This window comes from Arvicola amphibius, chromosome 4, assembly GCF_903992535.2.
Source record: "Arvicola amphibius chromosome 4, mArvAmp1.2, whole genome shotgun sequence".
NCBI classification, from domain to species: domain Eukaryota; kingdom Metazoa; phylum Chordata; class Mammalia; order Rodentia; family Cricetidae; genus Arvicola; species Arvicola amphibius.
The window spans coordinates 106,879,861-106,899,509 of NC_052050.1; the positions used below are offsets into that span (position 1 = coordinate 106,879,861).

Below are 19,649 nucleotides of genomic sequence, written 5' to 3' on the forward strand. Positions count from 1 at the left end.
TGGAACTATGTGGAAAGGAGTAGAGGGATGGCCTTTTTGAGAGAGGTGTGCCATGGTGGTGTGCTTGTAGGCTTCAGAATTCTCTGACATGCCCAGTGTGCTCTCTACCTCCTGCTTGAGGCTCACGGTGTGAACTCTCAGCTTGTCCTTCTGTCATGTGTTTAATGGGCCATCATGGACTCTAACCCTATGGAACTGTAAGCCCAGTTTAATTCCTTCTTTTGTAAATTCTCTTGGACATTGTGTGTTTTATCTCAACAATAGAAAGGTAGTGATCTGTGGAAGATCAGAACACAGAATACTCACCCCTTCCAACTACAGAAACCACGGAGGAGTTTGTTCTAACTTTAAGTCCCATGCCTATGGCCTCAAATTCATGGATAGCAGCCTGCCTTTGCCTCCCAATAACTGGGATTAATGGCATGTGCTACCATACTTGGAAACACTCACTTTTGAGCATTATTGTATGGGCACCAGTAGCAGACACCTGAAATGACATAAAGAAATATCGTACTGATTTCCCAATCCTCCTTTTCCTGTATATTATTCGATTTTATCCTTCTTTTCCTCTCTCCATCTCCATTCTCCCCTCCCCGTGTGTGTGTGTGTGTGTGTGTGTGTGCTGTGTAGCACAGGCTTTAAAGCTTACAGTGATCTTCCTGTCTTTGTGTCCAGAGTTCTGGTGTTAAAAGGATGCACTACTACGCCCAGCTTCAAAATTCAGTTTCATGGTGCTGTTTGTTTCCTCCTCTTTAATAGTGTTAGTATCATAGAAAGAATCTAGTTCCTGGTTTATGTGTGTGGGTAATTTGCCTACAGGTATGTCCTTGTATTTATGTCCAGTAGCCAGGGAGGCCAGGAGATGGTGTCAGATCAATATCTTTTGGGAATGGAAGCTGTGTGCTTTGGAAGAATCTTCAGTGCTCCTAACTGCTAAGGTATTTTCCATTTCAAGTTTTCTGTTCTTTATAATGTTTCCTCTCCAAGACAGCCTAGCCAGGGATTCAAAACTTGGGGCTGATTGAAAAGTGGAATTCTCCTCCAGGAGAGAGGTGCCAAATGAAGCACAATTAATTCAGAGAGAGAAATTGGGGTTCAACCTGAAGATCTAAAAATCAAAGCAGCCAGCCACTGGCTCTTACCTCAACCTCAGTCTGAAATGGCAGTCCTGTCTCCAGCAATCTCAGAATGAGACTGAGAGCTGTCTCCTGTTTTATGAATCTCTTTAGTTCTGGGATTAAAGGTGTGCACCACTGGGATTAAAGGCATGCATCGCCTGGTTTCTGTTGCAACTAATGTGGCTACTGTTACCACTGCCTGGTAATAAGGCTGACCAATGGGGCTGTTTTCACTCTCTGATTTCACTCAGAAATGGGCTCCTTAATTGTTTATAGAATACTACATGGTCAGATCTCAAATGAAATACACAAAACCATCAATAGTGAACTCAGCAGGTTATATTAATATATTTTAGCATTTATAATCATACATACTTAACACGGATGAAGTTGGGAAGTATTTGAGAAGGGATGGAGGGAGGAATAAAGGGGGAAGTGATGTAATATATTTTAATTAAAATGTAAAGAAATAAATTTTAAATAAAAGAACGGTCTAGAGAGATGGCTCAACAGGAGATGGCTCAACAGTTGAACACTGGGTGTTGTTCCAGAGTGGGGAGGTTCCATTCCCAGAGCCCACATAGTAGCTAACCCTTTGTGCAACTCCTGTTCAGGGCATCTGCCACTTTACCCTGGTCTCTGTCGATATTGTGCACAAGGTAACTGCAGGCAAAGCACCCATATAACTAAAATAAAAATAGAGGTTAGAAAAGAATGGAATTCTCTACAGCGATGCCACAGTCCTAAGACAAGCAGCAGCCAGGCCTTTTAGAAAAAAATGTTTCTGAGACACGCGCTCATGTGTTCACTCAGGTGGTCTTGATCACAGTCTTTTGCTCTCTGGGTCAATGACCTTGTTCTCTATATTAGACCTTTAAAATTCTTAAATGACTGTATCACCTCAGAGTTGTAAAACTGTCCATTTGAGTCATGTAGTCGATTGTCCATTGCAGTCACAAGAAATTGTTCGTGGAAGGCGTGATTTCTGCCTTCCGACCAGAATAGGAGGAATAGTTTATTGTGTTTATGGGGTAAACAAGGTAGGCAATCAGCTGTTTGAGTCTCCATTATGAAAAAGAACCTGACTGTGGCCTGGCAGTGATTTTGTATTTCCCAGCATGTATTAATTCATGTCATGTGAATAAAGACAGATTAGATTGGTGGGCGTACAGTTTGGGAAGGTAAGTTTGATTCAATGAATTGAATTTCCAATTAGGGAACTCTTCTATGCAGATGTGTTCAAATCCTGCTTGACACAGTTAAGTCAGCTCAGAGGTTGGAGACACAGACATTGATTGTTATTCTGTGTTACAGATCCCAGCAGCCAGCATTTGCATATGATCAGTCAAGCTCTCATTAAGGACATTCCCGCTACTTGGATAGGGTCTACTCCTTTTGTAATGTCAATACAGTTGGTTTTTAAGTCTTCAATAAACTTTATCATTTAACCAAGTCAATTATTGACATCATTTTAAAAATTCATTTTCTGTAAAGAACATTCCTGCTTCAGTATTTATTTGCCTCAGTTCTCCATTGTTGTTGGTCAGTAAGAATTTCATTCCTATTTCTCAAGTGCTCTTGACTATTTCTGTTTACTGCAATGTCTCCTCTAGCTTAGGCTTGCCTCACACTGTGTAGTTGAGAATTGTTCTGAACACACTTAATCCTGGGAAGACAGTCCTGCAACTCCTTCCAGGCCTTGACGGAAAGACAGAAGGAAAAATAGACCAGTTAATGAGTATCCTCCAATCTCTCTCTGGGTTTTATTGGGGATTTAGAAGTAAGAGGAACCTGTGGATGGATTGAGTTCACTGACCATCTTTGAAGCTGGTGTAGTTAATGACCGTGCAGAAAGGGAGGTGCAGGAAGGAATGTAGAAGATTTCCTTCATTGGCTCTAGTTGATATGATATTACCAAGGTGAAGTCACATAACCAACCTTATATGTTCAGTAAATAATGTGACTGGACATGAGAAAAACCAAGAATCTGGATAAGGGACTGACCCTATTATGAAGGCAAATTACTGTACTTACACTAGTTCAGCCAATATAGATCTGAGCAAAATGGTGCGACCTTCCCTAAAATACTGTTATTTTTCTGGTTTGAGATGTTCAGCCTGAGAGGAAAGTATGACTAATTTCTAGTGTGCTTTCATACAAATCCATGATCTCTTCATCTAACCCCTTTTCTATTATTGGCAGAGGGGAGAGTGAGAGTTCACAGGATGAGTTCTCGCCAGTGATTCCTCAGAGTTTGACTTTTGATTATAATCTTGTCATCTTTGTTTAAGGGACCATGATATATATGTATATATGTGTGTATATATGTATACACACATGCGCGCGCACACACACACACACACACATACACATATATTTGTAGATGTTTCTTTAGGACTCATTTTTCCTCCAGTGGTGCCATCTATGTTGTTAGTTTTATTACCATCTTATTATATTGTTGTTTCTCTGGAAAATGATGGACCTTCACCAATTTCTGTATTCAGAAAGTTTACTATATTAAAAGTTTGAGTTTGTTGGTTTTGGAACTTTCTATAAAGAGATAGTTTTAGTTTTCTTGATCTTAAAGGCTTGGCTGTCCTCATTTCTAGGCATGTCTGTGTTTTCCAGTTGTTGCTATTTTCATGTTTGGGTTTGGCTGTTGAAGTGATTAATATGACTTATACATTGGTTTTGAGTTTTTAAAGCCTTTTTATATACTATTTTAGCTTTGTCTTAAGTAGCTTCACCTGTCACTAAGATGTAGCCTAGAGTCTTCTGAGGGAACATCAATTGTTGACAGTCTCAGATCAGAATTGCTAGTAACAGTGTCTATAGGAAATTGTATTGATTTATGATTGATGTAGGAAGGCTTCTCCATTGAGGGTAGCATATTCCTAAGCAAGTGGCCTGGGCTGGATAAGAGAGCTCGCTGAACATGAGGCAGTGACCGCAGAAGAGAGAAAGCCAGGAAAAAAAATGTTTACCCATGTTGTTTGTCTTTCATTGCTAACTTTAGTTTCTATCTTAAATTACCACAATAATGGAATCTGGTCTGGCAGAATCTGATCTTCATACAGAATCTGTTGCAACTCTGGTTCAAATAAACACATTAATTACCTGAGATGTTTTTGGTCAGAGAATTTAATTACAGCAAGAAAATGAGACAGATGTGGCACATCAAAAGTGATTTTGTTGTTACAAAAGACCTGAGACTGGTGAGTTTTGCAGGAATGTTGAGATATTAGAATTTTAGATGGCAGAAGTCCTAGAAAGCTGTACACAGAGCACCATCAGCTTCTCCTGCGGGACCCGAAAGTACAGGTGCTGAGAGTGGCGCAGACAGTGGGGGTCGAGGTCAGGGCTCCAGTGGGAAATAGACTCCACAAAAAAGTAGCTAGAGGTTATTTGTATATCTTGGCCCTAAATCTTTACTTTCTCCTTTGCTTGAGAAATTGAGTTAGGCAGAATTAAAAAGTAATGGACTGATTTCTTAGACAGAATATTGATTCAGCGGGATGGTTATTAGTAATTACTCATTCAGGTTACAGCAAAACAAGTGGGGCTGAAAGAAACGAAGCCTGTGTTACGAAGAGAAAAACAGCACTAGGTAGTTTCAGATGGCTGTCCAGTGGTGAAACGGGGAACTTTCAAAGAGATTGTCACCATTAAAGAGAAGGCCCTTTCTGGATAGTGGAAGCCTATCAAGATGCCTTAAGGATAAGACTCCATTCAGCTAAACTTTTAATTTATGGAAGGAGTAAGCAAAGTGATTCATAGTCCTAGGAAGCACCTTCATACAGAGTCTGTTGCAGCTCTGCTCCAAATATGGTAAGATCCATCACAACTCAGAAGCCAAATTTGGGGGATCATGTTGTAATTTTTAAAAAGCGGTGTGAGAAAGAAAGATGCCATGCAACAGAGCCCAGATGCAGATGAAAGGGAAAGGTAAAAAGAAGAATGGGAAGCGGGGAGAACAGCCTCTGAGGACAGGAATAGCAGAAGAGAAGAGAGAGGCGCCGGGTGTGGTGGGGGCAGAAGCAGAGAGACACACACACACAGAAAGGGACAGAGAAAGAAAGAGAGAGGTGGGAGGTGGACAGGGCCCTCTCGAAGGGGAAGGTAGTGAATGTGTACAGAGGTGCTCTACAGCTGAGGACATAGCCTGTCAGAGCCCCAAGTACAGGTGCCCTAATACTAGCAGATTACCCATGTTATACTTGTTCTGGAAATACCTTTCTTGAAAGATGCACACTCTAAGGGTCTTGGAGTCTTTCTCTCTGGTTTCAGTTCATCACTGTTGCACCTATCTGTTTGGCAGAGTTGTGAACCCAGTGAGGAGACCGTGAGAGTTCATTGCATGAAGCCGTGAAGATGAAACCTGTGTTGTATTTTCAGACGATAGGATAATGAGATGCCCAAACTATGAGGCATCTGCCATGGAGAGTTCTATATGGGGAGTGGAAGTAACAAAGGAGAGACATGTATGAAAAGTTGCAGGGGTAGTCCTTTGAGAATGAAACTCCTCCTTTGTGAGGCAGTGCTAAAGGATTTGTTGTTTGTCCTGCTGAGTTTTAGGCCTTGGTCCAATTTTCTCTGTGTCCACATTCCTTTCTTTCTTTTCTTTTTAATAAAATTTGTTCTTCTGTCATACCACACATCCTGACTATAGTGTCCCCTCTCCCTACTCCTTCCAGTATCCTCTCCTGCTCTCCTCTGCCTCAGTTTCCCTTTGGAAAAGAGCAGATCTCCCAGGGATATCAACCAAACACGGCATAACAAGTTACAATAAGACTAGGCACAAACCCTCATATCAAGGCTGGATAAGGCAATCCAGTATGAGGTACAGGGTCCCAGGAGCAGGCAGAAGAGATATCCCCTCCTCCCACTGCTCGGAGTCCTCAAAAACACCAAGCTACACAACCATAATGTATATCTAGGGGGACCTGGCACAGAACCATGCAGGCTCCATGATTGCTGCTTCAGTTTGTGTGAGCCTCTATGAGCGCTGGTTTTAGCTGGTTCTGTGGGCTGTGTTCTCCTGGTATCCTTTTTTTTTTAGGTTAGGAAAAATTTTAACTGATTATTTTGAAAATATTTTCTTTTTCTTTAGTATTCTACATATACATTTGCATTTATTTAAATCAGTAATATAATTATCATACAAATTCTCTGTAATATTAAAATAATGTACCTTTCACTTCTTTTTTTTTATATTATTAAAAATTTCCATCTCCTCCCCTCCTCCTCCCCCTTCCCTCCCCTCCCTTCCACCCATACCTCCACTTCCTCCCTCTCCAGGCCAAAGAGCCATCAGGGTTCCCTTCACTATGTTAAGTCCAAGGTCCTCCCAACTCCCCCCAGGTCCAGAAAGGTGAGCAACCAAACTGACAAAGCTCACAGTGAGCCAGTCCATGCTGTAGAGTCCAAGCCCATCGCCATTGTCCTTGGTTTCTCAGTCCTCCTCCACCGTCAGCCACATTCATAGAGTCCGGTTTGGTTCCCTGTTCCATCAGTCCCATTCCAACTGGACTTGGTGGTCTCCCGTTAGTTCTGTCCCACCATCTCAATGGGTGAATGCATCCCTCACGGTCCTGACTTCCTTGCTCATGATCTCCCTCCTTTTGCTCCTCATCAGGACCTTGGGAGCTCAGTCCAGTGCTCCTACGTGGGTTGAAAATATTTTCTGAGCTGGGAAGTGGTGGCACACACCTTTAATCCCAGCATTTGGAAAGCAGAGGCACAAGGATCTTTGTGAGTTCAAGGCCAGCCTAGTCTACAAGAGCTAGTTCCAGGACAGCTAAGGCTCTTACACAGAAAAACCCTGTCTCAAAAAAACAAAACAACAACAAAAATTCTGGGCCTAAAAACTGGGATGTTGCTTCTAATCCTAGATTTTATACTAGGTTTTTTTTTTTTTTTTTTTTATAGTGTTTCAGATTCCCTTGATGTTATGTTTCAGGAATTTTTTTTAGGTTTAGCATTTTCTTTGACCAATATATCCATTTCTTATATCTCCATTGCCAGAGATTCTCTCTTCCGTGTCTTGTGTTCTGTTGACATTTGCCTCTGTGGTTCCCGTTCGCTTACCTAGATTTTTCATTACCACAATTCCTTCATTTTGTGCTTTTTTAATTGCTTCTATTTTCATTTTCAGGTCTTGAACAGTTTTATTCATTTCCTTCAACTGCTTGGTTTTTTTTAAAGCATTCTTTCTAGGATTTACTTATTTTCTCCAGTATTTTATTTAATTTTAATTTTAATTTCTTTAAAGGACTATTCCCTTCCTCTATAAGGACCTATTTCATCTTTATAAAGTTGTTTTAAAATCTTTTCTTTATGCTTCAGCTGTTTTGGAATGTTTGGGGCTTGCTGTAATAGGATAACTGGGCTCAGGTGGTGACATTGCCATTGCTGTTGTTGACTGTGTTCTTAAGCTGGCATCTAGGTATCTCGGTTTGGGGTGACTGGTTCTGTGTGCCTATTTCTTAGTATATCTTTGGATTGGTGTTTTGTTCCTTAGTTTATATTTGCTCTCTGATCTTCTGGTCTGTGTGCCCTATGGTTGAATAGAGGCTCCCCCTCCTAGGTTGGGAGCTAGAAAACTGGCTGCAAGGCCTCTCTACCAGCAGGGAGTCTCCTCCCAGACTGTTGGCTGAGAAAAAGCATGGAGGGGAGGAGGGACTAGGGATAGTGTGAGGGCGGGGCCTTGGCAGGGGGTCTGCATAGACTTCTGGTAGCTGATGTGTCTTTTGTTTGAGCAGGGCATCTCTGCTCAAGTTGGGGCTAGGACACAGCAACGAGGAATGGAGTGGGAATGGGGATAGTGTTGGAGGGTATTGAAAGAGTGGAGGAGGTTCTAGGGTCACCTTCTCGCAGATTTGAGGGTCCTAAGGACAGAGATGTGTGGCACTGGCATAATGGAAGATATGAGTACCAGTTTTGCTCTTTAGGAGATTTCCCCCAAATAGCTTGATGGTCTCTGTATTTGTTTCATTTGAAAGTCATAAAGTGTACAATTTAATTTTCGTGTCCCTAAATTCATTCCAAGAATCTAGATAATTTGCTGAAGTCTTATTACAGGTTTCTTTCTCATACTATTTTTTTTTTTTTTTGTTGGGCAGATGTTTAACCATCTGATGTCATAGTTAAGCACATCTCAGTGGTCATTGTGGTTAGCATGTTGTATTTTAAATATCTAGCTGGCAGCCTATGCAATGAGCTTTACAAGTTTTTCTCTGGCTCTACTCTGGCAGTGTCCATAGTTCTGTCCCGTATAAGCACAGCCAGAATAAGGAGATTAAATTTGTTGGCACAAGAGCTAGTTGACTCTTGGCCAACCTCTCCAGTTTTCCGACTGCCTGTGCTTCTGGTACCTATAGAGATGAGTTTCTTGTTCCTGAACTAATGTCCTCATGTTTATATATACTTATTAACTTCTCTAATCCATTCTTGCAAGGACTGTTTTCTCAGTCAGAGGATACTCTGTGTTTTTTTCTGAGAACAATTATGTGCTTAAAAGAACTGTATTATCTCTATTTTGTCTTTTTAAGAACTTTCCTGGGATTTGAGTTTCTTCAGAAATCATTTTCTCAGTCCTGTCATAAATTTTTAATAAATCCACCTTACAACTCTGTGAGGCCTCTACTGTGTCACTGCCATACCCATTACAGAAAAAAAAATATCAAGAGCACAGCATAGGCTGAATATTCTGTCACACCTGTCTTTGCCAGGCATACGAGAGCTTCTCTGATGTTTCCCAGAAGGAAAGCCATCCGTGAAACACTCAGTCACTGTTCTGGGAACAGAGCCATGGTTTCCATTCACTAAGTCCATGGGTTAGCAGCTTCCCTGGGTTTCTGATGGATGTGGCCTCTGATCCAAGAGGGAGTCTTTGCCTGATTTTGCCTACCGGTTTTGGCTGATGCAACTGGCACATGAACATGGGATGTCTGCCCAAGTTGGGGACTGGAACAGAGCCACAGTCCCCTCTTTCTGAATGGGAATATATTCGGTGTATTTGTGTGCTGGAAATGTTTGATTTGTTTCTTGGTATTATAAGAGATTGTCTTGAGTATCAGAAGAGACTGTGAACATTTGAACAGTGTAGGGGATGTTGTAGACTATGACAGTAGTCGAAGTTAGATTAAATACTTTTTCATCATAGGATGATAATGAGCCTTCAGTGACCTGGGTCAGCATGTAGTCAATTGAATGAAAACCTCCCAAGTACAATGATGTATTTGAATACTTGTCTCTCTTTGGTGGCTTTATTTGGGGTCCTTTGGAACCTTTAGTAGGAGGGGCCTTTCTTGATGAAATTCCTCATTGGGGATGGGATTTGCATGCCTAGCCACAGCCCATTTCCTGTCTTTGTGTCCTGCTCTCAGGACTTCATCACCATTATAGATGATATAACTAAATCATACAGATACAGTTGAAGCCATTGCTATTCAATGATAGGCCATTTTGCTAGTCTAATATGTTTTTTTTAAAAAAAAAATGTTGTTTTTATTTTTGTTTTTGAAGGCAAGGTTTCTCTGTGTAGCCCTGGGTGTCCTGAAAGTAGCTCTATAGACCAGGCTGGCCTCAACTTGGAGATCCAAATGACTAACTTCTGTGTGCTGGGATTAAAGGGGGTCCAACACACCTGGTTTGTTTTGTTTTTGTATATGTAGGTTTTTGTATATGTCAAGTGTATGCTTTTGTGCTGAGCTTCACACACACCTTGAATTTTGAAATTTGTTAGAGGGTATCACTCTCTTTCCCAGGATGGCACTATTCATGACATTAATACTGCCTGAGCCTTCTGAGGCATTGGATCACAGGTGTGTGACATTCTTTCCTGTTGGGTTTGTTTTGAATTATTTGAATGAACGAGCCTTTTGCCTGTATGGATGGATATTCACCGCATATGTGCCCCCACTGGACAGTAGTTGGAAGATAGCCTTAGAACTCCTGAACTTGGAGGTATAGTTGTGAGCCCCTGTGTAAGTATTGGCAATTGAACCCACCTATCTGCAAGACCAGCAAGAGCTCTTAACTGTGAGCCAGCCACCTCTCCTGCCCCAGGATGCTCACTTAGGATCGCCATTTTTGTTGCTAATATTTTCATCTGTCCATTTGTAACTGTTGAAACATGCATTCCCTTATAGTTAGATCTTAATGTTACAGTTTAACCTGGGGCACGTCAGGTTTCTGGAAGATGAAGACAGCTGAAGTGAATGTATAACTCTCTGTAGGGAATGTCAGTGAAAACCTCTGAGTTCTTTCTGCCTTTTTGTTTGATTGATTTTTGTAGGGGAGACAGAGTCTTATTAGTATATAATTCTGGCTGTCCTGGACTTACAACATAGACCAGACTGACATCCAACTCAATGACATACACTTGCGTCTGCCTCCTGAGTGAATGCTGGTATTAAAGGCGTGAGCCAATACACCAAGCTTTCCCATCTTTTTTTGTAGTTAGTAATTGGTCATACAGTTTCTCTGATGGGTACTCAGTACCATTGATCTGTTTGCTTGTCTCTTTTTATGTCTGTTAGTTGGCATTTCTCTTTCAAGGCTATATCCCATTCAAAGGGTGAAGAAATGGCAGAGGTAAACTTCCTATTAAGTTTCCTTCTAAAATGGCTTGGTGATTACATTAGAACTTCAGTCATGGAATAACTGTGGGAAGCACCAGAATTATACAAATATATTGTCAAAGAAGTATACATTTAAATGCTGTCAGTATCACGTTTTCTGTTGTACACATGCGTGGGATATTTTAGAATGCAGTGACCTATGATGATGTGCATGTCAACTTCACTCCGGAAGAGTGGGCTTTGCTGGATCCTTCCCAGAAGAATCTCTACAAAGATGTGATGCTGGAAACCTACAGGAACCTCACTGCTATAGGTAAGACTGAATTTTTCTTCTTGTTTTAAAATAAGGGGACAACTGTTTGTTGGTTATTGATACTCTTCTATAATTTCAATTGAGAAAGGAAGAATGAGATGAATAAATTAGGCATGTTTTTTTAAAATTTTTTAAATATTTGAAGGCCAGAAGAGTAGGCATGGTTTTTGTAAAGATTTTTCTGCCCAACAAACCTCTCCATTGACACAATAATCTAAATCAGACCAAATCAAACTGAATTAGAAAAGGCCCAGGTTTAATGGATGCCAGCGCTCCTGGGAAAACAGAGAGGGGAAAGGAGAACCTGGAGGACCACTAGTTCTCAGGGAGGGGGAGGCAGGAGCAGTTTAAATAGCTTGTGGGGAGTGGTCTTGACCCTCCCTGTGGAAAGTCACTATTTGGTGACTTTCTGTAACTCCCAGAGGATGGGACTTGAAATGGAACTTTCCACCTAGTTGGTCCGAAATGGACGCCAGGGACTGGAATGAAGCCCCACCTAAACATTCCAGGCTCTTTGGATATAGGGGCATCAGCAGCTGGGGTGATGCTTCCAACCTGCCCTGGAACTAGCTCTTGTAGATAACACTGGCCTCGAACTCACAGAGATCCACCTGCCTCTGCCTCCCAAGTGCTGGGATTAAAGGTGTGTACCACCACCGTCTGGCCCCAACCAAACAGTTTTAAGGTGCACTGAAGTTAGTAACCTGAATTTTGCACAATTTCCAAAAATATATCACACATTTTCTGGTTCTGTATTTTAGGCTACAATTGGAAAAACCATAATATTGAAGAACATTGTCAAACTTCTAGAAGACTTGGAAGGTAATTTTCATGTGCAAACTGATACAAATATGCGTATGAAATTTAAATGAGTCCTGAAGTTTTGAAGAAAAGCAACAGTGTAAATAAGCACATCTTGAAGTGTGTTGATTATTAAATTCTTACAAATCCATATATCTCATTGTCAGGTAGTTGATTCATCTTTGCAAGACATTCCTCTAAGAAAGAAGACAAGGAAACAATGCCTTAACTGATATGACCGTTTGAGTCAAAATACCATAAGAGCTAGGCTGTAGAACTACAAATTCTTCTAGTTTCACAGCTCTCAGATATTGCAAAAGATACACACATTGAATAAGTGATAAGTACTGTCCAAAACCTTCTAATAAGCAAATAGTCCCCAGTAAAGCTAGTGCTACTCATATGTTTGTAGTGACTTTGCTAAGTTTGTTGAGAAGAGGGTATTTATGAGACTAAGAAGGTTGCTGGGGAGAACCTTAATTCCTGTCTATGAGGAACAGAACAGCAATCTGTGTAAACGCAATGTGGAAACCTTTGATTTGTTGTTCTTCCTCTGATATGTCAGTTTGGGTACAAGCATTTTGAACATAGGATTGTGGAAAGAAGCAGTGTATCTCTCTCTCTCAACAATTAGAAGATATATAATAGTCTTCTTGTTGAGTAGACTTGTAGAATGTGATACAAGTTTACAATTAGTTTGTTTTCCAACTTCATTGGGAATACATCAACAAACTCATACTGCAGAAAAGCCCTATGAGTATTGGCATGTATAGATATTTCTGTTTGTCATGGTTCACTTTGGAAATGTACCATCATTTACATATAGGAAAATTTTGAATACAGCAATATGATAAAGCTTGGAGTTCTTCCATTTCTCTTCAAATATGTGAAAACTGTCATATAGAAATAAAATGCTATAAATGTGAGCCATGTAATAAAGGGTTTTGTCATCATAGGTATTTTCAAAGACCCAAAATAACCCTTATTAAAAGGGAATGCCATGAGTGTAACCCTAAGATCTTATCCCTTTTTATATTTAGATCTAATTGTAATTTTAATTCATAAATATGTAAAGATTCATCAGTGTAATGAATGTGGTAAAGCTTTTACATGTACCAATTGTCTTCGCAGGTACACAGGAAGTCATACTGGAGAAAAACCCTCCGAATATACTCACTTTGCATATCACAGGCATCTTCAAAGGCATGAAGAAATTCATACTCGAGAGAAATCCTGTGAATGTAATCAATGTGGTAAAGTTTTTACACACCGTAGTAGTCTTCGAATACATAAAAGGACACATACTGGAGAGAAACCTTATGAATGTAATCAATGTGATAAAGCCTTTGTAAGTCATGGTCTTCTTCGGAAACATAAAAGGACACACACTGGAGAAAAACCTTATGAATGTAATCATTGTGGTAAAGCCTTTGCACAACTTTGTAATCTTCAGATCCATACAAGAACACATACTGGAGAGAAACCGTACAAATGTAATCAGTGTGGCAAAGCCTATGCACGTCACAGTCATCTTCAAATACATAAAAGAACGCATACTGGAGAGAAACCCTACAAATGTAATCAATGTGGTAAAGTCTTTTCAGAGCAATGTAATCTCCGAATACATGAAATAACACATACTGGAGTGAAAGCCTATGAATGTCATGAATGTGGTAAAACGTTTGCACATCAGAGTTATCTCCGTATTCATAAAAGAACACATACTAGAGAGAAACCCTATGAATGTGATCAATGTGGTAAAGCATATTCACGTCACAATCATCTTCAAGTACATAAAAGAACACATACTGGAGAGAAACCCTACAAATGTAATCAATGTGGTAAAGCCTTTGCACAGCAAACTAATCTCCAAATACATACAAGAAGACATACTGGAGAGAAACCCTATGAATGTCATCAATGTGGGAAAGCTTTTACAAGTAATGGTCAGCTTCAAATTCATAAAAGAAAACATACAGGAGAAAAACCTTATCAATGTAATCAATGTGGGAAAACCTTTGCACATCAAGGTAGTCTCCACATACATAAAAAAATACATACTGGAGAGACTCCTTACAAATGTAATCAATGTTTGGCAGCCTTTGCACATCACAGTCATCTTCGAATACATAAAAGAACACATTGGAGAGAAACCCTACAAATGTAATCAGTGTGATAAAGCCTTTGCATATATCAGCTGTTTTCCAAAATCATGAGGAAAAAGTTATACTGAAGAAAAACCTTATAAATGTAGTGAGTGTGGAAAAGTTTTGCACTTCATAATATTAATACAAGAGTAAACCTTGATATGTTAGTTGATATGTTAAGATATCATATAAGCCTTTGCATATCAGAGTAGTCTTTGAGAACCTCAGAATACTCATACCAAAGGCAATCTGAAATGAAAGGATTTGGTAAGATCTTTAGCCAACATACCTAAATCCAGTTACACAAGATTGGAGGGAAAAAATCTGACAAGTGTCAACAATCTGTTCAAACATTTGATGTCCCTCTTTATTCCATTTGTACCACCAAATTCAAATGGATGAAATCCCTGTGAATTTAAAAAATAAGGTAACCCTTTCAGATTTTACACTTTACTTCACTTGCATGAAATAACTCATCCATGTATAAAACTCCATGGATGTGTAATAGTGCCTTTTCTGTTGCTGTGATGAACATAATATCCAAGCCACCTTAGGAAAGAGTTAATTTTCCCATGGGTCCAGAGTGATACAAGATCACCATGCAAGTGGCAGGGCTCCAAGTGTCAGACTTAGCAGCCAAAGCAGCCTTCAGCATGAAGCAGAGAGTGGGAAGTAGAAATGGTGTGTGGATGGAAACTCTCAGGTCCACCCCCGGAACACATTTCTTCAGCCCAGCAGCATTTTTTAAGTCTTCCCACATGATACCACCAACTGTGAAGGATTAATTTCTCTGACTTCAAGCTGACATGCTTGCTTTCTGTTACATGAACCAATTCAAGATGAAGAAAAACCCTGTAAGTAAACCTTTAAATGCCTCAACACCTGTGTTATAGGCATGAATGCTTTGACAAGATAAAACATTCATGAGCGAAAATTTGTTTAAAGATTTGGTTTAATTTTAATTATGTGATGTTATTGTGTCTTTGTGTGGATATATGCATGTGCATGCTGGTACCCAAGAAAGTTAGACCTTAGGATTCTCTTGTAGCAGGAATTACAGGTAGTTGTCAAAAACCTGACCTTGGTCCTGGGAATGAACTTCTCATATCTGCTCCGCCGTATCTCTAGCCCTGCAAATATTTTAGGCTTTTAATATCATCTTGATACCAGGAAATATGGAAGAACTCAAAGAAGAGAAAAACCCTATTTATGGAAATGATTTTGTAAGACTAGACATCACAGTTGTCTTCACTTTCAAAAAAAATTCCTGTTTCATCTCTTTTTCATTGTAGCCTTCAAGTAAGTAAATAATTGACCATGTTCACTCAAGACTGATGGTTGAGATTACAGCATTGTGATTTCTATTTTGCAGTATTTGGGGTAGATATTAAAAGTGTGTTGTTATTGTATGCCCAGTTGAAACAAGCAAATTGAAACAGAATTCACAACAGAAGATTCTACAATGGCTAGTAAACACTTAAAGAAATGTTCAACATTCTTCACCATCAAGGAAAAGGAAATCAAAACTACTTTGAGATTTCATCTTATATCTGTCAGAATGGCCAGGATCAATTGAGCACATGACAGCTCATGGGGAACTCTCCTTACTTCCTGGTGGGAGTATAAAGTTGTATAGCCACTATGGAAATCAATATGGCAGTTCTTCAGATAATTGAGAATCTATCTACTTAGATGCAGCTATACCACTATTAGTCTTATACCCAAAAAATGTTCCTCCATCTTAATACAAGTACACTTGCACAACCATTTTTATAACAGCTTTATTCATAATAACCATAAACTCCTATGTTTGTGAGAGACTGTGTTGGTCAATGATTGATGTGGGACAGTTCTTCCACTGAGGAATATCCCTTTTCAAGTGGGCCTCAGCTGGATAAGAGTTAGTTAAGTATGAGACAATGACGATGCAAGAGAAAAAGCCAAGAAAGGTTATTTGTCATGCTTTTTGTCTTCAGTTGCTAGCTTGAGTATCATAAGCTTCCAAAATGATGGGCTGTGATCTGACTGAATCAGAAAACAAAAAACAAACAACAAAAATACCCATTCATTACCTGAGGTTCTTTTGGCTAAAGGATTTAATCACAGCAACAGAGAATCATGTTAGAACAACAACAAAAAAAATGGGCCACCAAAAGTGATGTTGTTGCTGCTGGTCAGAACCTGATAATATTGTCTTTTGGAAGAATGTGGAAGATTTCCATATTTTAGATTAGAAAATGCCTGCAAAGCTGTACACAGAGCTTAACTGTCTCTTCTTGTAGAACCTGGAAGTGTTGAGAGTAATACAGACAGTGGAAGTTGAGGACATAGAATTTCAGTCGGAAATAGACTCAATGAAAAATTAAGTTAGAGATCATTTGTGTGATATATTGACCAGAAATCTCTCCTATTTTGCCCATGCCCTGAGAGATTGAGTGAGGTAGCATTAAAAAGTAATGGCCTGCTTTCTTAGACGGAATATTAAGCCTGTTAGATGATTATTAGTGATGGCTTATTCAGGTCCACAGTTAAAAAGTCAGCAAGTGGGACAGAAATAACTGAAAATGATAAGGCAGTTTCAGATGGCAGTCAGGTGCTGAAGCAGGCAGGAATTTTCAAGGAGATTCTACAGTGGAAAATAGCAAGGTGTCCTAAAACCGATACTCTATCAATTAATGAAAAGATTAGGCAAAGTAATTCCTAGTTGCAGAAAGCAGCTTCATACATAACCTGCTGCAATTGGGGTCCAAGTGAGACAGGTTCCATCCTAATTAAGAAGCTGGTCTTGGCAGGCTCTCCCATGTTGTGCTGGTTCTGGAAACAGGAAAGAATCAAGATTTCAGGTTAGGAATTCATGGTGTGTGGTTTTAGTTTAACACTGTTGCATGTGTCTATATTTGCAGAGTCAGAGATGCAGTGTTGTGAGTTCATTGCTTGAAGCTGTGAGAATGAAGCCTGGATTGCATTTTGAGAGCACAAGATGTTGAAATAGCTAAGCTATGAGACATATTCCATGGAAAGATGTATGATAAGTTGCAGGAAAAAATGAGGCACCTAAGGCCTTTGAAACCAAAGCTCCATGTGTCTGAGACAGAGCTATAGGATTTGGTGTTTGCCCTCCTGGGTTTCAGTCTTGCCTTGGTCCAATCTCTCCTTACTATGTCTCTGTTCTTCTCTTTTGGAATAGTAAAGGGTATTCTGTGCCATTGTGTGTTGGAAAGATGTAACTTGTTTTCTGATTTTTCAAGATGTCACAATAAATCTATTGCCTTGAATGTCAGAAGAGACTTTGGACATTTAAACAGTATAGGGGCTGTTGAAGGCTATGAGTCATTAAAGTTAGAGCATTTTTTATGGAATGATCATGAATCTGTAGTGACCTGAGTCAGAATGTAGCCAATTGAATGAAAAGCTCCAGATAGGATGATTTATTTGAATACTTATTTATCCATGGTGAGTATCTTTGGGATGCTTGTAGAACCTTTAGGACTCACTGGAGATGGAATTTGCATGTTTATACATAACCTCAACCATTTTCTGGTCTTTGTGTCCTTTTTTCATGACTTCACCATCACTGTAGATGGTATCACTAAAGCACATGAGATACAATTGAACAATTGCTATTCAATGCAATTGGTTAGGCTGATTTTTTTTATTGTTTTCATTTCTGTTTTTTAAGGCAAGGTTTATCTGTGTAGTACTGGCTTTTCTGAAAGTAGCTCTGTAGACCAGGCTGTCTTCAACTCAGAGATCCAAGTGATTCTGGGCCCTGGAGTGCAGGTTTTAAAGGTGGGCCAAAATGCCTGGGTTTTTGAAATATATATAATATATGTAATATATATGTATATAATATATATATAATATATATATACATACATACACACACACACACACACACACATATATATATATATATTTGCCTGATAGGCCTGGAACATAGGTTTTCGTATGCATGTCAAACATATGCTGTTGTACTGATTTTTCACCTGCATCTTGAATTTTGAAATTTAGGTCTCATTCTCTTTCCTAGGTTGGCAATATTCGCAAAACTAATACTGCCTGGACATTCCGAGTCACTGAATTCCAAATGCGTGACAGTCCTCTTACCTAATGTGCTTATTTTGAATTCCTTTGAACAAATACTATTTTTTTGCCCATGTTCATGTTTATGTACCACATGGATACGTATGCTTGCTCTTCACAGTAGTCAGAAGATGGCCTCATCATCCCTGCAACTTGGAGTAATGGATAGTTGTGAGCCCCGATTTAAATACTGGCCATTGAACCACCTATGTGCAAGACTAGCAGGAGATCTTCACTACTGAACCATCTGTCCTTCCTTATGTTCTTTATTAATAACAACATTTCATTGCTAATATTTTCATCTGTCCATTTGTAACTGCATTCCATTTTAGTAAGATCTTATTAATGTGACAGTTTAATCTGCAGCACCTCAGGTTCCTGGAAGATGAATATAGAACTGGAGTGAATGTCTTCCTCTTTGTAAGAACTTCTGTAAAAACCTCTCAGTTCCTTCTACCTTTTTTATTTGATTGATTTTTGTGGTAGAGACAGGCCTTATTAATACGTAACTCTGGCTATCTTGAAATTCACTTCATATGCCAGGCTGGCATCCACCTTAATTAAATTCACTTACCTTTGCTTCCTGAGTCCTTTGATTATGGGCATGAGTGAAGACACCCAGCTTGTCCATGTATTTATACTTATAACTGTTCATTCAATCACTCTGATGTGTTATCAGTACTGTTGATCTGTTGTTTGTCTTGCTGTATGTCTGTTAATAGGCATTTTTCTTTTAAGACTATATCCTTTTCAAAGGGTACAGAAAGGACAAAGGTGAACCTCTCATACAGTTTCCTTTTAAAGTGACTTGGTTTTTATGTTAGAACTTCTATGTTGTGGAATAAAGTGTGGGGAGCAACAAAATTATATTAATATATTGTCAAAGAAGTATAGTATACCTTTACAACTTTTCAGTATCATTCTTTCTATTGTACACATGTATGGTATATTTTAGAGTGCAGTGACCTATGATGACGTGCATATTGACTTCAGTTTTGAAGAGTGGGCTTTGCTGGATCTTTCCCAGAAGAGTCTGTACAAATCTGTGATGCTGGAGACCTACAGGAACCTCACTGCTATAGGTAAGACTGAATTTTCCTTCACATTTTAAAATAAAAGAACTGTTTCTTGGTTATTGATGTGGGATAGTCTTCTGTTTGTGTTGATTTTATTGGTTAATAAAGAAACTGCCTTGGCCCATTTGATAGGCCAGCCTTTAGGTGGGTGGAGTAGACAGAACAGAATGCTGGGAAGAAGGGAAGTGAGACAGATGCCTCAGGCAGTCGCCATGCCTCTCCTCTCCGAGACAGAAGCAGGTTAAGATCTCTCCTGGTAAGCCACCCCGTGTGGTGCTACGCAGATTATTAAATATGGGTTAAAGCAGGATGTGAGAATTAGTCAATAAGAGGCTAGAACTAATGGGCCAGGCAGTGTTTAAATGAATACAATTTGTGTGTTGTTATTTCAGGTGTAAAGCTAACCATGCGGGAGCCGGGCAGGATGAAAAGCAGGCCTGCCCGCAGCTCCTCACTACAGGTTATTGATGATCTTCTGTAATTTTGATTGAGAAAGAGGAAGAATGAGGTGAATAAATCAAGGAAGT

General features: G+C 39.5%; 1 protein-coding gene and 1 pseudogene across 3 annotated transcripts in view; both read left to right on the forward strand.

Moving 5' to 3' along the window:
• Window positions 1-19,649, forward strand: part of LOC119811334 (zinc finger protein 431-like) — a 31,173-nt gene that overhangs the window by 6,893 nt on the left and 4,631 nt on the right. For 2 of the 3 annotated variants that reach the window (XM_042054844.1, XM_042054845.1), the window contains exon 2: window positions 19,002-19,128. In XM_042054844.1, the coding sequence (XP_041910778.1) occupies window positions 19,002-19,128 (127 nt within the window). Of the gene's footprint in view, window positions 1-10,888; window positions 11,016-11,776; window positions 11,842-19,001; window positions 19,129-19,649 lie in introns of those variants that run through there. The other variant, XM_042054846.1, reaches the window with a different exon arrangement.
• On the forward strand, window positions 11,780-19,129 carry LOC119811336 (annotated as a pseudogene).